The sequence below is a fragment of the Amblyomma mixtum genome, chromosome 2 (genome assembly GCF_055824585.1).
Source record: "Amblyomma mixtum isolate Tamu chromosome 2, ASM5582458v1, whole genome shotgun sequence".
Classification (NCBI taxonomy): Eukaryota; Metazoa; Arthropoda; class Arachnida; order Ixodida; family Ixodidae; genus Amblyomma; species Amblyomma mixtum.
This window is the reverse complement of record NC_143013.1, coordinates 283,476,824-283,493,361: the sequence shown is the minus strand read 5'-3', so window position 1 is coordinate 283,493,361 and position 16,538 is coordinate 283,476,824. Positions and strand designations below refer to the sequence as shown.

General features: G+C 44.8%; 1 protein-coding gene and 1 long non-coding RNA gene across 7 annotated transcripts; one reads left to right on the top strand and one right to left on the bottom strand.

Moving 5' to 3' along the window:
• Positions 1 to 1,084: 1,084 nt before the first annotated feature.
• On the bottom strand, positions 1,085 to 2,493 carry LOC149364264 (uncharacterized). 4 transcript variants are annotated; one of them, XR_016288612.1, is made up of 3 exons: positions 2,153 to 2,493; positions 1,346 to 1,435; positions 1,085 to 1,275 (listed from the first exon to the last, which is right to left on the bottom strand). It is a non-coding gene; the product is annotated as an uncharacterized LOC149364264 (long non-coding RNA). The 4 variants fall into 4 exon arrangements; XR_016288609.1 differs by having other exon boundaries at positions 2,326 to 2,493; XR_016288610.1 differs by having other exon boundaries at positions 1,085 to 1,435.
• A 2,012-nt stretch (positions 2,494 to 4,505) lies between these two features.
• LOC149364263 (uncharacterized) lies at positions 4,506 to 15,906 on the top strand. 3 transcript variants are annotated; one of them, XM_089574201.1, is made up of 16 exons: positions 4,506 to 4,579; positions 4,821 to 4,865; positions 5,026 to 5,060; positions 5,222 to 5,261; positions 9,606 to 9,649; positions 9,812 to 9,848; positions 10,013 to 10,052; positions 10,223 to 10,298; positions 10,412 to 10,449; positions 10,625 to 10,660; positions 10,829 to 10,874; positions 11,894 to 11,927; positions 12,098 to 12,172; positions 13,501 to 13,536; positions 13,706 to 13,747; positions 15,816 to 15,906. In XM_089574201.1, the coding sequence occupies exons 8-16, from the start codon at positions 10,296 to 10,298 to the stop codon at positions 15,887 to 15,889; spliced, it is 384 nt and encodes a 127-aa protein (XP_089430327.1). In that variant the 5' UTR covers positions 4,506 to 4,579; positions 4,821 to 4,865; positions 5,026 to 5,060; positions 5,222 to 5,261; positions 9,606 to 9,649; positions 9,812 to 9,848; positions 10,013 to 10,052; positions 10,223 to 10,295; the 3' UTR covers positions 15,890 to 15,906. The 3 variants fall into 3 exon arrangements, 2 of the variants coding, with proteins under 2 accessions (XP_089430327.1, XP_089430328.1); XM_089574202.1 differs by having other exon boundaries at positions 4,821 to 4,934; XR_016289161.1 differs by lacking the exons at positions 13,501 to 13,536; positions 13,706 to 13,747; positions 15,816 to 15,906 and having other exon boundaries at positions 11,889 to 11,927; positions 12,098 to 13,493.
• Positions 15,907 to 16,538: the final 632 nt, after the last annotated feature.

Here is a 16,538-nt window from a genome sequence, read left to right as displayed (position 1 = left end):
ACCAAGCCTGCATTTTAGAAATACGAGCAATTCCATATGTGGTCAAATAACCTAAATATTTCATATTTATTTTATTAGTTGTTTTATATATTATGCACACATTATTCAGTAGGCCAACACTGAATTTGGTTTTGTAAGAATGCTAATATTTCGGGGAAAAAAAATTATGAATGACATCGCGGCAGAGGCAGTGTTTTCGTGCACAGTGATATTTCAGAACTTTGCAATGATTTAAGGATTTAGACATTCAAGTCATTATGGATAAATTTTGCGGACTTAAAGTAAAGATGAGAAAGAATATTTCAGGCTTACTTCCACTAATGTGAGGAAGTTACCGCTTGGTAGAAAAAATCCCCACATCTCAAATGAGACTATTCAAAAATTTTTTGCTCTGCGACTATGTAGCACATCAATGGATAAGCCTCTAGGTGCTCAAAACGTGTACAAACTTTCTTTGCTACATAAAATACGGAAGCACAAGAACTATTGCTTTAAATCTGGCATTTTTAAATATAGCGGTAATATAGTAAATCAGTTGGCGCCATTGACTGAAGAGGCACCTTTGAGGGGCATCTGCTGCTTCATTCTTGAATTGCATCTCACTATAGATTATTAGAATCAAGCTAGAGTACGGATGCAGAATAACGGCTGCCCTGCCTCCTTCTTAGGACACAAATTATGAAAGAACGTGGGACAAAAAAAAAATGCAACTATCAAGTACTTTCTAAGCAGGCGACTGCATCAGCCCTTCTGAGTTATCGCACTGCGTAAACCCACAAGGGTACAACCAGTGCAAAAAGAGAAGAGACTGCCTGAGCAGACAGCAGCTTGGGTTTTATGTCATACAAACGAGCAGTAGCTGTTTGTACACGGCTATGCGAACAAGTACAGTTCTTGAGTACCGTCTTTGTCATCGGCACATTCCTGCGGGAATTTCGCACTCATGTGGTAAACACTGAATAGTGTACTTTTATCTTGAGGCACCTATATTTTACAAGTACACGAGTTATTTGCTAAAGAAGGAGCAGAAAAAACTGGACGGACGATCCACACTCTGATTCAAGCAACATACATAAACAGTGGCAATTTTGCCTGAATGCTTTTATGATGACAGCTTTTCCAGATGATGCTTCTGCTTTTGGTGCATTTCCAATTTAGGCGCGCTGAAATTCCTGAGCTTGCATCAAGGTCACTCCGTATTTCCTTTTGCCGATTTACTGGAAAAGCATGCGGGCACGCAGTTCTAGGGAGCGAAGAGAGACATGGCTGGAGATTCTGCAAAAATAAGCAAGGTCCTTAGTGTGGGAGGTGTAGGGCTCGATCCCCAGTGCCACCGGGTACCCACCGGTGATACAATGAGTGCAAGCTTTCCCCTGGCTTGGCGCTTGACTTATCCGGCTGAAATGCTGGGGAAATGGATCTTCTGCGGCCACCCCTGCGTAGACAAAAATAAAAGTACCTGGTGCAATGGCGCTCGAGCCATAAAAGATAATTATCATCATCATCGGCGCTGCTTCGGGCTCTGGAGTTACGATATCACTGACAGGAGTGTCGTCAGAACCGTAGTGCTCATGCGCGCAACAGCTTTCCCTTTCATTACCGTCGCTATCGGTGCACCTCTATTTGGCAGCTTCTCTACAAATTTGTTTACAGTCATCCAGCAACCGAGGTAGAGAAAGGCTTTGCGTGCCACTGGCACGCTGTGGCCTTGCAATGCAATTACTGGTCTGTATACGAGACACAAAGTACTTACATGCATTACCAACATCATTTTCTACAACTGCATCGTAGGGGCTCGTACACAAAAGTGACAGAGCCTCACTGCCTCCTGGCCAGCTAACAGTTTCTGGCGACATTTTGCATGGTTCTGTTGCTTCTGTCGAGCGAGAAGTCATATTTGGGTAGGACAAATACGCCCGGAGGTCGTCGAAAAGCCTTGGTACAGAGTTCGGCTTGAGTTTCAGAGCTTCGCGCTGCGACGTGACAACGGTACCGACCACAATCTGGAGTGTTGCAGTGTTTTTCGCGGACACGGACATGCGGGGAGCAAATGCAACGCCTTGGGTTTACTGCCACGGTGTGGCCCAGTTCCACATTTCCCGCCGTTCGCTGTCAATAGCCAAAGAGGGCACCGACACCTTTCCCCGCGTACCCCTGTAGCTGGAACAGCAGCCAAGCATACAGGAGGTGTACGGCATCCTTCCCGGCACTCACAGGCAGCATACCAGGTAGAACAAAGAGAGTCAACGGCAAACCTGTGCGTCACGCAGTCAACGCAGTGACAACCGCGTCCCGTGCTATGGTTACTATGACGGCTATGCCTACCGTCTGCTTTGGATTTGGAATGCAGCCATGTAGTACGAGAAGTGATGTTGAAGGACATCAAGTGGCGCATATTGATGTTTCACTTATGTGCTGTATCGCCTGGGACACCTGGGAGTTCAAACTGCAAATAAAAAAAAATGTCAATTTCGTTGGCTACTTTTCGGCTACCGAATCTCTTGGCCTGGCTGCATGGTTGGCTATTTTTGAGCTACAATTTTCCATGAACGTTCTCAAATATATATTTAAAAACAAAGATTGACCATGTGAAGAATTTTAAGAGAAAAAGTATCTGGAAGAGCACGAAATGATTCTGAAGGACACATGGAAAAGGAATTCAGACATTGTGAAGCATACAGCACTATGGTATGGAATTATGGTAACACGCCTCACATTCGGAAATGCAGTCCTGTGCATGAAATGAGGAGTGTAATCAAGCCTAGAAATCAGACAAAGAAGTGTAGGCGGGTTAGCCTTGGGTGCACATGGGAGCACTCCAAATGAGGGAGGGCTGGGCATGGCCTGGGCGTCGTTCGAAGTTAGAGAGGCAATTAGCAAACTGAAATACGATCAGAAACTAAACGAAATGGAGTAAACAAAGTGGGCAAAAAAATTGCATCTCCACATAAATAAGTATCTCCACATGAAAAGCACTATAACACAAAATGCTGGACGAGTAGATGAGAAAAGTCTTTAACAAAGAGACTGTTAGAAGAGTGGTGTAGGAGGTTAAGGGAGGGAGGAATTTGAAGAGAAAAACAGTCAGATTAGACATTTTAAAAACGAAAAAGAGAGAAAGAAAATGTGACAAGGGGGAAAACTTAGGCTAGGCGGCGCAACCTGCCGCTCTATACAAAGAGTGAAGCCATTATCATCGATCCACCCAGTCGTCAGGTAGCTTTTTGAGGCCTCCTCCTTCGTTGGTCATTTGGAGTGTTGGTAGGCTGGTCTTTGGGTGCGTCCAGGGAGCGTTGCTTAGAACGCTGTCAAGGGAGTGACACTCTCATAGAGCCAATGGGGACGTTTTTTTTCGAAGGCGATGGTGGCGGCACCTGGGAGAGGCGGTAAACGCATGAAAAATCCAATATGGCGGCGCGTTTAGGCGGCTGGTTGTGGCCGTTTGCTCGCGCTACAGTGCACTGTACTCGCGCGTTCCTGGTGCTGGCGGCCGCTAGCTCGATCAAAGTTTTGTAAATACTGGCGATTAACTGATCGCGCGCTGCATTCACGCTTGATTTCCCAAGTACTTACGGAATCTGCTCGCTCGCTTTTGTATTTCGATGTGTCTGTTGATGTAGCATGGTGTATGGTGGCGAGCGGCGCGACTGCTTAGCAGCTGCGCTCGCTCGAGAACGAAAAGCGCAAATGGTTTTGTACAAAGAACAATTTATTAAGACAACATCAGCAGTGACAAGCTATGTTCAAAAAGTGATTTCGGGCATCAATGGCATTGCAATATCAGTGACAGGCATCCTAAAAATCAAAATAAAAAAACGCCATTATGTAAACCTAGAAGACATGAGCGCACAGAGAATATATAGGGGATAAAAAAAAGGTGTCAAGGTAGGTACAGTATACATAATAAAATGCTACATGACTGAATATAGGTTTGTACACGACTTTGTAAGAGATTTAGGTAAATAGCAGGGAAGTAAAACATCTGACATGTATTGAAACGCATGAGTCTGTGGCTATGAATAAACACACGCAGAGAAAGGCAGCGAAAAGTTTCAACCTTTGACTCGTGTAGAAGAAATCACAGTGCGTTGGACTAGGGACAACACAATATGCTGCAGTGCTAGTTCTTAGTATAAAGACTCCAAGAAAAGCTCACTGTGTGACTCGACATGACGCCAATGACGATGCTGCAGTGCGAATGTCGCCGACGTCGCCGTTTTCACTTGCGCGGCTGACCAGCCGTCGTCTGTTTGTCGTCTGCTGCCGCGTTACCCGCGTCGTCATCTTCGCAACTAATTTCTTTGATATCTTATTTTTAATACCTATGGCTGGTTATAATTTAGTTCATAAGCATGTTTTTATTATTGATAGTTGTCGAAAAATTTCACTTTTATTAGGCTTAACTGCAGCCGCGTTTACCGCCGATACCAGGATCGCTGCAATCGTTTCGAGCGTGGCGCCACCCTCGGCGCGGACGCGCAACTTGCAACATGCCACAGCCCTGACGCTGTTGCGGTCTTTCATTCTCGATCGTGGCTTGCGAAGTGCAATCCTTCTTCATCGGTACAGTTATGAAGTGGTAAGACGAACTTTTTGGTTGCACTAAGTATAGATGCGTTTATTATTTCGAATTTCTGATTATTTCTTTTCTGTTCGGTATGCTTACTTTGTTCGGATTCGCACGTGGTGATGATATAACACAGACCTGTTCCTAATAGTTTTGAAGGAATGTTCTCTCTGATCCTCTCAACCCGCAGTGCGTGTGTTGCGTGTTTCGCGAAACGCGGGTGGGCTGAAATGTTTTTTTTTTTAATTTTCAGTGCACCATTGGCTGCTCAGCGTGGCGGAGCCCGGCGTGCACATGTGTACGTATGAAACTCTTGACCGTCTACCGGTTACAAATGATGATATTTGTTATCCCTGTCCTACTCAACGTGAGGAGAACAATTTACTGATGCTAATGTCGCATGTATACGGTACTTGGCATTTGGACGTGTCTAATTTTTTGTTTTCTTCGCTTTACAGACCCACGTGCCGGTTCGTCGCTGGAACGTTAAATAGTACGTACTCGTCCTTACATCCCTTTTCCTGAGAGTACCTGATGAAATAACCTAGCTCACACTGAATTAGGTGACGATATGAACGATCCTGAGTGCGTGTCTGCTAGGGCGTTTCGGATTTTTTAAGAGCTGGTCTAAATAAATGCCTTTTGTTTCCGCAGGCTGGACTGACCATTCTGGTGTTGGCTGAATTCAGCGAAGGTATGTGTGGCTTTTTTTGCTAGGGTGCTGTCAACTGCATTGATATGTAGGCCTCATTTTGTTGGAAGACTGATGACCGCAGACTCAAAATTGCGCCGAATAAAGAACTGGTTTGCGCGGGTAGGGGCCAATTCTAGTTCATTCCGAAGCTGAAATGTGACCAACATATTTTTACAATTGGCACTTGCGTCCAGTTCTGCTCACGTGGCATCCTTGATAACCTGGCTAGTCTTTTCATGCCATTAGCAGTGGTGGGAATGCTGTGCCAATCACACCATATCATTAAACCTGTGACATACTGCTACACATCAATTATTTTTGATGAAATTGCGCCAAAATGCCATTCCAGCAACCAACTGCGGCGAATCCGAGGTGGGGCACAGGTAACTGCAGAAAATAAACATCCATGAGTCAGGTTTCTTAAATGTATGATGAGGAAGGTGAACTAAGGAGTCCTCATCCAGCTTGTTTCACTTGTTAGCCCTTTAGAGGGCATATGCAGAAAAAAAACTGCTTTTAGACAGCCTTGTATAGTGTTTGCACAGCACCATCCCCTGTCCCATGGGGTTAATGTTTGCCTACGAGTCGGGTTCTGTGCCGTTACAGCTGTAACCCTGGGCTGGGATGAATTTTTCATCATGGTTTCTGTGGAACCTGTTTGACCTTCCTTTGTAGCTCTATGGCTGTGCTTGGATGGATGCTAATGAGCAGTCTGTTTGCACAGTAGAACCACGTAGTTCAAACTTTCTGGGTGGAAAGTTTGTTCATACATATACTGGATTCATGTTGCAACACTTGCAATAATAGGGTTGGCATGCTGTGGTCTCGAGCCTACGTTCTTAATGAATGTCCTCTGCCATGTGAGCTTGTGAATTATAAACTCTCCACAGTGGCTCAGTGGTTAGCATGCCTGGCTACTGAGCTGGGTTCCTAGATTCAGTCCTGGCTGCACTGACCACGTTTCAGTGGATGCGAATCGCAAAGGTGCCTGTGTGTTGTAGGAAGTCACTGCAGATTAAGGAACACCAGGTGGTCTAAATTATTCCGGAGCACTGCCCTGCAGTGTCCCTCATGGCCTATGTGTTTTTGGGATGTTAAACCCCACAGTTCACAATTTGAATTATAGTCTCTGTGCAAGAAAGTCATCATCAGCCTGACTACGCCCACTGCAGTTCAAAGGCCTCTCCCATAGTGTCTCCAATTAACCCTGTCCTTCGCCAGTTGCGGCCACCGTATTCCCGCAAATTTCCTAATCTCATCCACCCACCTAATTTTCTGCCGCCCCCTGCTACGCTTGCCTTCTCTTGGAATCCACTCCGTTACCCTTAAGGACCAGCGACAGCGTCCAAAAAAACTGTCGGCACGCCATTTAGTTTAGAAAAAAGGTGGTAGTGGCTTACACCCGTTCAACTTTTTCTTAGCCTCTTCTAGTCTAAAGAGCTACGTTCTCAGTGAAAGCCTTTTCTTAGAACAAGGTAATCTGTTGATACAGGCGAAGTTCTCTGTCCTCGTGTTCCTTTACATAAAGATTTTAGGAAGCAGCGAAGCACGCGGTGCACGCCTGGCTAGTCTGAGACGACAATCGGAGGAAAATGGCACTGTTCATTGAGTCAAAGGCCATGCATGTGCCTCATCACAAGAGGCACGGCCATATTGGAGTGCAGGAAATTGTGCTCTACAGCATGGTTAGGGTGGCTTCAGTGGCTACCATAGTGTGAGCACTCGTATGCAGCAGCATTGTAATGCTACCAAAGCAAAGTGCCCGTGCTCATCCCGGAATGGTCACTGACCTGTGCTGTGACGTGGTGGACTGCTTATTAATTGCAGCTTTCCGTAATCTATCTTCAATCAGAGCAGGTTTGAGGGTGCCAGGCAGTGAAGTCATGAGACTTTTCAAATCTTGCCTTCAAATGAAGTGTTGAATTTAAACTCCTTTGTTAACTTCACGATCAGCAAGCCTTGCCGGCACAACTTCACTAATGCTCGCCTTTGTCCACTTAGAGCATCTAAAAGTTCAGTACAGAACATTAGTTTCTGCATCCCTTCAAGTCAGCTTCTAGTGCATACAGTGCAGTTGTAATATGGACACTTTGGTCGTGAGCAAAACGTGTCCATTGAGTGCGTCCATGTAATGAAACATAAAAACTGAACATAGTCTGAAAAGACTGATTACAATCTGTTCCTGGGCATAGCGGCAGGCAGTGAACTGAAAATCAGGCTAGCTTGAAAGTTCCAGGTGCATTATTCTGCTTGCCGTGATCTTCAGAATGAGGCTATGTAGATATGGAGGTCCATGGGACAAGTGATGGTGCCTCGTGGTGTGAATGTTAACATCCCAAGAACTGTATGCAACTGACGGTAACTGAAGGGCTTTCAACGTAGCAAAACCTGTAGAGATATTTTTCAGACATTCATGCATGTGTCAAATAGTACGCCGAGTCGGCTGGGCATCTTGCCACTGTAAAGCATGAAACCATAGAAGAGCCATAACTACGTTATTTGCTCTTTCGCACTGGCTTTTGCTGGTGCCCTGCACAAGGGGTAGAACATGTAGTAGAGGCAGTCAGCATTCTGTTGTCGCTGTGCATATTGACTCAAATAAATCGGTCTCTTGTATTTTCGAGCCTCTTCATTGTATGGACAGTTACCATACTTACTGGGCTTAGACTTTGAAATGGTCTTGTCTCTAGGGAAACATCTATAATTAGTCAATCATATTTGTGGGTCACAACTGTGTATTACCAGTGTTTTTAATTGGAGGTTGTGTATAGCAGCATTTGCCGATGTAGGGTCTCTGAGGCAGCAACCAAATTTGGCGATTGGTCACCAGTGCAGTGGTTGCCAAAATTATCCCGTTAAATTACCTTTGTGAATTTTGGGATCACTAGAAACTTTTGAGGACTTCAGGTATAAGCCTTGTATCAAAAGTGAACAAGTTAGCATATCCCTTTGATGGTTATGGATTGCGATCCAATCAGAATGTGTAGTGGCACAAATGTTGCCAGTTGCCCGGTAATGCTGCTAGTTATTTTTACGTGACTGCAGAAGTCTTCCAATCCTGCCAACAAACGCCGGTAGCGTTCTTTGTTAGTGGCCTCTGCCCGACTGCGGCTGTCAACTTCCTTCTAAGTGGACTGACTTTCGTTTGCATGCTTTGATTTAAGTACTTTTTGTACAGGTTTTTGGAAGGTGTATTAATCTACACTGGAAAACTGGTGCCATTGATGTATACTTGGATTTGTTGACAGTTTGTTGGTGGTGTGTTGACAGACTGAAGTTATCGTAGTCTCGCATAACGTCCCGCAAAGTGTGCGTGTTTAGTGCACTTAAATGTGCGTAGTTTCAAAACTTAAGTACATAGTCTCTTTTCCAACCATATCTGCATATGCCGTGAGCAGTCTCGCACTCTCCTGAAGGTCTTAAGCATCCATAGTGCTGCAGTTAATCTGTGCAGCAGAGCAGAGTGAGTGGCCAAACCACGATGTAATTAGAACTGTTGGCACTAGTTGCATGCAGGCGCATAGTGGCATTCAAGACCTGTGCGGGGAAGCTGTATTGCTATGTGGAACAGGCCCACAGCATTGCAGTGCTAGAGAAACACAATGGGGCCTTTTTGCATTGGGTTGCTGTCCTTATCCTTAAGAAATCAGAAATGTGCTTCTAAATGCCGCCTTCCTTTTTTGCTGCTATGTTTTTGCTGTCTTTACACTGAATGCCAACTCTAGGTCGAGGATATAAGCAGTGAACAACTCTTTGCAGTATCAGCAAGCCTTAGGAGATTAGAGGCATAAGAAGCATTTGCCAGGTAAAAATTTATCGAGTGCTTTGAACATGAAAAGATGCACTATAAAGGGCAGTTAGGGCTGTTGGATTTTAGCTAGGAGTTAGTGACTGAGCAGCTTGTTTTATGGACAAGCCATTTCTTGAAGTGGAGTGTGGCTGCTTCAAAATATCTAGATAGCTGCTTCAAAGCACATATTTTGGTGCTGATTGTCTTCCTACACTTGTGTTCTTGTCCAGTGAAACAAAGGGTGTTCGGCCTGAATCCATAATAATTTTGGAGAGTGCAGTGTGTATGAATGCTTGTTTAGAATTTGGTTTTGTGGATAAGCCAGCTTGAGAATTTACAAGACAGTGCATATTGCCTTTAGTAGTGGTTGCCTTAGTCTAGTAGTAATGAGGCCATTGTGGTTGACAGTGTTCGTGCTTTGTGATGATACAATGACAAGCATATGTCTGAAGCCTTTTGAGGACTCCTAATTTACTGAAGGTCAAGGTAGTGAGCATCCAAACTACTGTTAGTTTTTACTTTTGCGGTGATGCTTGATTTTTTTGTTTGTGCAGGTTGGACTGACTGCAAGTTTCATGAGCTGGACATCTTGCCGCAGGTGCGTCGTGTTCCGTATCAATGTTGTTACCTTCATATGATGAGTTATTGTCTCGTTCGTATGAAAGAGATGATTCAGTCTTAATCGGTATATCCTGATTCGAGTTTTACCAGCACAAGTCTGCTTTTTGTGGCAGTTTTTATACTGTGTCCTGCATTTCAGGTTCACTTAAGTTGGCTGGGCCGTGCAACTGCAACAGGTTGGTTTTTTTTCTCTACTGTACTGTGGATTTACTTGCAGTGCATGATGATTAGTATCTCGTACCTTTTCCATGGTGAAATTTTAACTTGCCCTCTCTGATGTGCATTTTTAAGTGTGGAAGACTTCAGATTGGAGCTGCTGTTAACATTTTTTTCTCTTCAGTGAAGGTTCATCCATTCCTGCTGCAGTAGACAGAGCAAGGGTGAGTGTCATTTATTTTCTGTAATGTATTCTTTCATGATGTTAGTAACCGCCCCAGTCTTAGTTGTGGTGCTGATTGGTTAATTTTTCTGATTATCTCATTTTAGATATTTCTCTTTGCTTCAGTTTGTTTCCAGTACAGTGTGTGATGCAGTGCTGTTGCTCTTCTAGGTCCTACGTGTTTGACTTGTTGCAGCCAGCTATAAGCTTGCCACAGGTGCGTCATCAGTGTTGCTACCTTCATATGGTGAGTTGTTGTTTGTATGAGAGACATGATTGTCCTAATCCGTGTTTCCTGATTTGAGTTTTATCAGCAAAAGTTCTTTTGTGGCAGTTTTTATAAGGTGTCATACATTTCAGGTGCAGTTAAGGTTGGCTGGGCCGTGCAACTGCAACAGGTTGGTTTTTTTTTTGTCTACTGTACTGTGAATTAACTTGCAGTGCATGATGATTAGTATCTCGCACCTTTTCAATGGTGAAATTTTACTTGCCCTCTCTGATGTGCGTGTTTAAAAGTGTGGAAGACTTTAGATTGGAGCTGCTGTTAACATTCTTTTTATTTTTTTCATTCAGTGAAGTTTCATCCATTCCTGCTGCAGATATAGAAGGGTGAGTGTCATTTATTTTCTGTAATGTGTTCTTTCATGATGATAGTAACCGCCCCAGTCTTAGTTGTGGTGCTGATTGGTTAATTTTTCTGATTATCTCATTTTAGATATTTCTCTGCTTCAGTTTGTTTCCAGTACAGTGTGTGATGCAGTGCTGTTGCTCTTCTAGGTCCTACGTGTTTGACTTGTTGCAGCCAGCTATCATCTTGCCACAGGTGCGTCATCAGTGTTGCTACCTTCATATGATGAGTTGTTGTTTGTATGAGAGAGATGATTGTCTTGATCAGTGTTTCCTGATTTGAGTTTTATCAGCAAAAGTTCTTTTGTGGTTTTTCTAAGGTGTCATACATTTCAGGTGCAGTTATTAAGGCTGGCTGAGCTGTGCAACGAAGTAGTAGGAGAATATGTCTATTTAGGGCAGGTAGTGGCAGCTGATCTAGATCATGAGAGGGAAGTAGAAGAATAAGAATGGGGTGGAGCGCATATGGAAGGTTATCTCAGATCATGAATGGCAGTTTACCAATATCTCTCAGGAGAAAAGTATAGAACAGGTGTATCTTACCAGTACTCACCTATGGGGCAGAAACGTGGAGGCTAACAAAGAAGGTTCAGCTTAAGGACAACGCAGCGAGCTATGGAAAGGAAAATGATAGGTTAACGTTAAGAGATTGGAAGCTGGCGGAGTGGGTGAGAGGAACAAACGCACGTTAATGATATCCTAGTTGAAATCGAGAGGAAGAAGTGGGCTTGGGCAGGGCATGTAATGCGAATGCAAGATAACCGCTGGTCCTTAAGGGTAACGGAGTGGATTGCAAGAGAAGGCAAACGCAGCAGGGGGCGGCAGAAAATTAGGTGGGCGGTTGAGGTTAAGAAATTTGCGGGAATATGGTGGCCGCGGCTGGCGAAGGACAGGGTTAATTGGAGAGACATGGGAGAGGCCTTTGCCCTGCAGTGGGTGTAGTCAGGCTGATGATGATGATGATGAGCTGTGCAACTGCAACAGCTTTTTTCTTCCTTTTCTTTTCTTTTCAGCTTTTTTCTTCCTTTCTTTTCTTTTCAACAGCTTTTTTCTCTACTGTACTGTGGATTTACTTGCAGTGCATGATTAGTATCTCGCACCTTTTCAATGGTGAAATTTTACTTGCCCTCTCTGATGTGCGTGTTTAAAAGTGTGGAAGACTTCAGATTGGAGCTGCTGTTAACATTATTTTTTTATTTTTTTCATTCAGTGAAGGTTCATCCATTCCTGCTGCAGATACAGAGGAAGGGTGAGTGTCATTTATTTTCTGTAATGTGTTCTTTCATGATGATAGTAACCGCCCCAGTCTTAGTTGTGGTGCTGATTGGTTAATTTTTCTGATTATCTCATTTTAGATATTTCTCTTTGCTTCAGTTTGTTTCCAGTACAGTGTGTGATGCAGTGCTGTTGCTCTTCTAGGTCCTATGTGGTTGACTTGTTGCAGCCAGCATAAGCTTTCCACAGGTGCGTCATCAGTGTTGCTACCTTCATATGGTGAGTTATTGTTTGTATATGAGAGATGGTTGTCTTGATCAGTGTTTCCCGATTTGAGTTTTATCAGCAGAAGTTCTTTTGTGGCGGTTTTTATAAGGTGTCATACATTTCAGGTGCAGTTATTAAAGGGACTATGCAAAGAATTGAAAGCCGCTTGTAAATGTTAGAATTGATGCTCAGAAACTTTCAAACCAAGTATGAGTCTTCGGAACTGAGCCGGCAATTTATTATGAATTTTTAAAAATCGTGTTTTTTAAAATTCGCGGGCTGTTTTTGGTGTCTTCGTAGGGACCCATTTTGAAACCAATATCGGGGAAAACAGACGTCACTAGTCCCATGACGTCGGCCGGCCACCACACGCTGTCATTCGCTCGAGCCGCGACGTCACGGGCACACTTCCGGTAGTGGCGAAAATTGTCTCTTCGAGCCGCCGCGTGACCCCCTCGGGCAAGCGCGAGCCGGGGCATTGCCTCTTTCTGTCGCGAGTTCGGGAGCCACTCGCAGTGCCTTTTTTGACTGCCCAAGATGAATGCGCCTTGCTGTGTCGTCAGGTGCAAACCTGACTGGCGAGGTGTTGAACTCAGTCATGTTATTCCCACAGACGTGCGTGAGCGAGCAGCCTGGATAGAGCGCATCTGAGTGCCAGCGTCGCACGCCCACCGAATACTCCGCGTTTGCGGTCGACACTTCGCACCTGACGCTTACTACTATAACCCTCGTACGACGTGAATGCATAGGGCTCTATGCCCATTGCGGCCGTAACAGCGAGCAATCGCGCCTTGAGGTTCGGGTCCATTCTGCTAACTAGCATAGAAACCCGACGCGCGCCGCAATCCAAGAAAGCGCAGAGACCGGAGAGACGCTGCCGACGCACACTGCTCCTCGGGAGTGCGACAACCGGAAGTCGTAAACTGAACGTCATTCGCGTATTCATGGGCCGAGCCCAGTCTCGGAGCTGTTTTTTTATGATGATGCCTCGGCGTACGAGTTTAGGGGGGAGAGGAGGAGCGTGATTTTTAATTGCCTATAACTTCGTTGTTATTGATGCTAGCTCAAAAATTCTTGTGCTGGGGTGACGAGTGATGGATTGCCTATCTCTTCTGCTTTACGTAATCTCAATTAATTTACTGCATAGTCCCTTTAAGGCTGGCTGAGCTGTGCAACTGCAACAGCTTTTTTTTTTTTCTTTACTGTACTGTGCATTTACTTGCAGTGCAGTCTCGTACCTTTTCCATGGTTAAAATTTAACTTGCCGTCTCTGATGTGCGTTTTTAAAAGTGGAACACTTCAGATTGGAGCTGCTGTTAACGTTTTTTTTTCTTTTTCAGTGAAGTTTCATTCCTGCTGCTGTAGACAGAGCAAGGGTGAGTGTCATTTATATTCTGTAATGTATTCTTTCATGATGATAGTAACCGCCCCAGTCTTAGTTGTGGTGCTGATTGGTTAATTTTTTCTGATTATCTCATTTTGGATATTTCTCTGCTTCAGTTCGTTTCCAGTACAGTGTGTGATGCAGTGCTGTTTCTCTTCTAGGTCCGAGTTTGGCTTGTTGCAGGTGGCTTGAAGCGGTTTCTGGTTAGTATTCGTTATTTTTATTCAATCCTTCTGGGGTGGAAGCGCACCTAAACGGCAATTTACGCCCATTGCAAGTATACCGAACCTAATTTAGCACTTTTATTGTCGGCTGGGCAACACTGGGCGCTCGCGATGGACAGATGCAACCGCATTCGCATCTACAGTCGGGTTCGCTCGTAGTGGTCAGCGCATACGTCGATCCCCCTCTTGCACCCCTCACTGTCAACGCAACCCCCGTCCCCGCTGGATGGTATGACGCCGCGTGCGCTGCTCTAAGCAATAAACGCGCAGCGATACAATCATAGAGCCAGCATTCAGGAGCCAGTGGAGATAAATGCAGCGTCCTCGCGATAGGCCCAGCTGACTAGCGGCTAACGGAACCACCAGCGGTTCAGTTGTTTAGGAATTCGGGCACCTTGTCCTGGAAATATAATTTTCTTTACCAGAGCTAATTTAACAAACGAATTATGAACTTCTTACACGTGGAGCTGCCACGGAATGGGCACCGGGCTTACTACCCGTCGTGCCCACACCCAGTTGACATTGCTTTGGCTTGGCTTGGCCAGTTACGTGGTTACACCTTCACAGCGGCGCAGCTGGCATCCCCTCACTGCTCGCACCTTTCACAGCCATGCACCACAACGCGTTCGCGCCTTTCTTGCACAGCCTGCCTTGCGTACATGCTGGTGCATTTTTTTCCCATATATGCTTGGGTAATACTAAATTCTGGGTGTGCATTTACCCGAGGGCGCAAATTATACGAGTAAATAAGGTAAGTTAGCCCCCTTGTTGGTTTGGCTGCGGCAATTTTCCAAATTTTAAAATTCACCGGTTTGCGGGCACTGATTTTTTCATCTTCCAGTCCTCCCTAGTATATTCGAGATTCTGCTGCACTCTTTTGGCGCTCTTGACAAACTGTCTGCTTTGTGTTGTTGCTTTCTTTTTTTTTTCTGAACTGCAATTAGTAGCTAATGTACTGCAACTACTATGTGTAGTAGCTGCCGCATGTGTATTTTTTATGAACTCTAGCAAATATCTTTAGAACAATTGCAGCCCTTTTAATTCTGGCCTGTGGAATCTGTAATCAATGTTTATGCAGATTTTGGACTAGTTGCAAACAAAATTGCTCTCACTCACATTCAAATGTCACCAGTCTGCTCTGAAATATCCTTCAAATTGCTCCAAACCTGCTCCAAAATAAGACTTAGTTGCTCCACAGCTGCTCCAAAGTGCACTGTTTAATGCCCACTGGTTTATTTGGTCTTGCGCATTGACCCGCTTATTCTTGCTGTAAGTAGTATGTCATCTGAACAAAAACATCTTCGACGGAGGTCCGTCTGGTTGGGTTTTGGATAGTTGTTTTTTGTTTTTCTCTCAACTAGTATGTCTTCAGTATTGCTCACTTTGTGTCAGTTTAATTCTAATACACCACCGTAGGTTCAGCTATATTAAGTGCAGATTGGTTGCAGCCTGAATTTTTGACAGATGGGCGTACTTCTTTCCAAGGTACTGCCTTGCAAGACCTATTATAATTTATGTAGCCATTTTTGTGGAGCACTGTGAGATCTGTCAGGCCCTACAGATGTAGTTCAACTGGCTTTGCTGAAGCTGGCTCTATTCAAAGCTCTGCAGTATGGAAAAGGGTGCTTAAGCTGTCTGCTCAGTACTGAGTTTTCATTAGCCATTGTCTGAGCCGTTGCAGTGGCTCAGTGGCTATGGTACTCGGCTGCAAACTTGAAAGATGCAGGGTTGATCCTGGCCACATTTCCATGCAGCCGAAATGCCAGAGGTTTGTAACTGAGATGTTAGTGCATGAAGTATTGAACTAACTGCAGGTGGTCAATTATCTGGAGCCCTGCACTAGTGTCCCACATAGCATAAGTACCAGTTTTGGGATGTTAAACCCATGAATCAAACTAGTCTGTGTCTTTGTATCAGTACTACAAAAGGCTGTTACCATTTGCTTTGCTGGCTGCTATTCTAGCCTCCAATAGTGGCCTTGTCAGCTTGCCAATTATCTGTTTCACTTGAGCTTGCAGTATTTCAATTAATCTATTTTCTTTCGCAGGTACCTCGATTTTGCCAGTGTCCATCCCGAGCCATGCTCGCTGCAGAAAATGTGTGGCACTTTTTACTGAATAAAGGTTCTCTTAAAACGATTGCTGTTGAGTACCCTGTTGAAAAAAAAAAATACTGTTGCGCTACCCTTGGCAGGTGCGAGTATCTGGCAGTGCTCAGGTGATCGGAGGGAAAGTGCATGTCTATATTGAGTAGCTGGAATGAGAAGCAAATTCTCAACGTCGCCGCGATGCACCGATATGTTCGTCGCGTTGGTGCGTGGCATACGCGCCGTAGCAGGCTAGTTGCTGTGCTGAAAGCGGTCGTTCTGCATACAGAAACTAGACTGCTTCGGCGCGTATGCCACTTCAGTTTCTGCATGCTGAAGGCGTCGTTCTGCAGAAAATGCGACGTCAGTGCGGAGCTCGAGCCCAGGCTTTAGTGGACTTCGGTTAACCCTACCCAAGCAATTCGTGCCAGGAGCGTACATCGGGTGCTAGTGTCGAAGCTAGCGCTCGCTGCCTACATCCGTGTTCCATTGCCTGCTAGATTATGACGATCCATATGTCACCAGTGCATGATAAGCGCGGAGTAGCTCCTCCCTTTATTTTTTCATGCGGGCCATTTCCTCACCGTTGAACCTGATAACGTGTGTGTCTTGCAGCAATTAAAAAAAATGCTAATAAGCGAATTAGGCGTCACAAATTGCGCGAAATGGGATGGCTATGTGGCC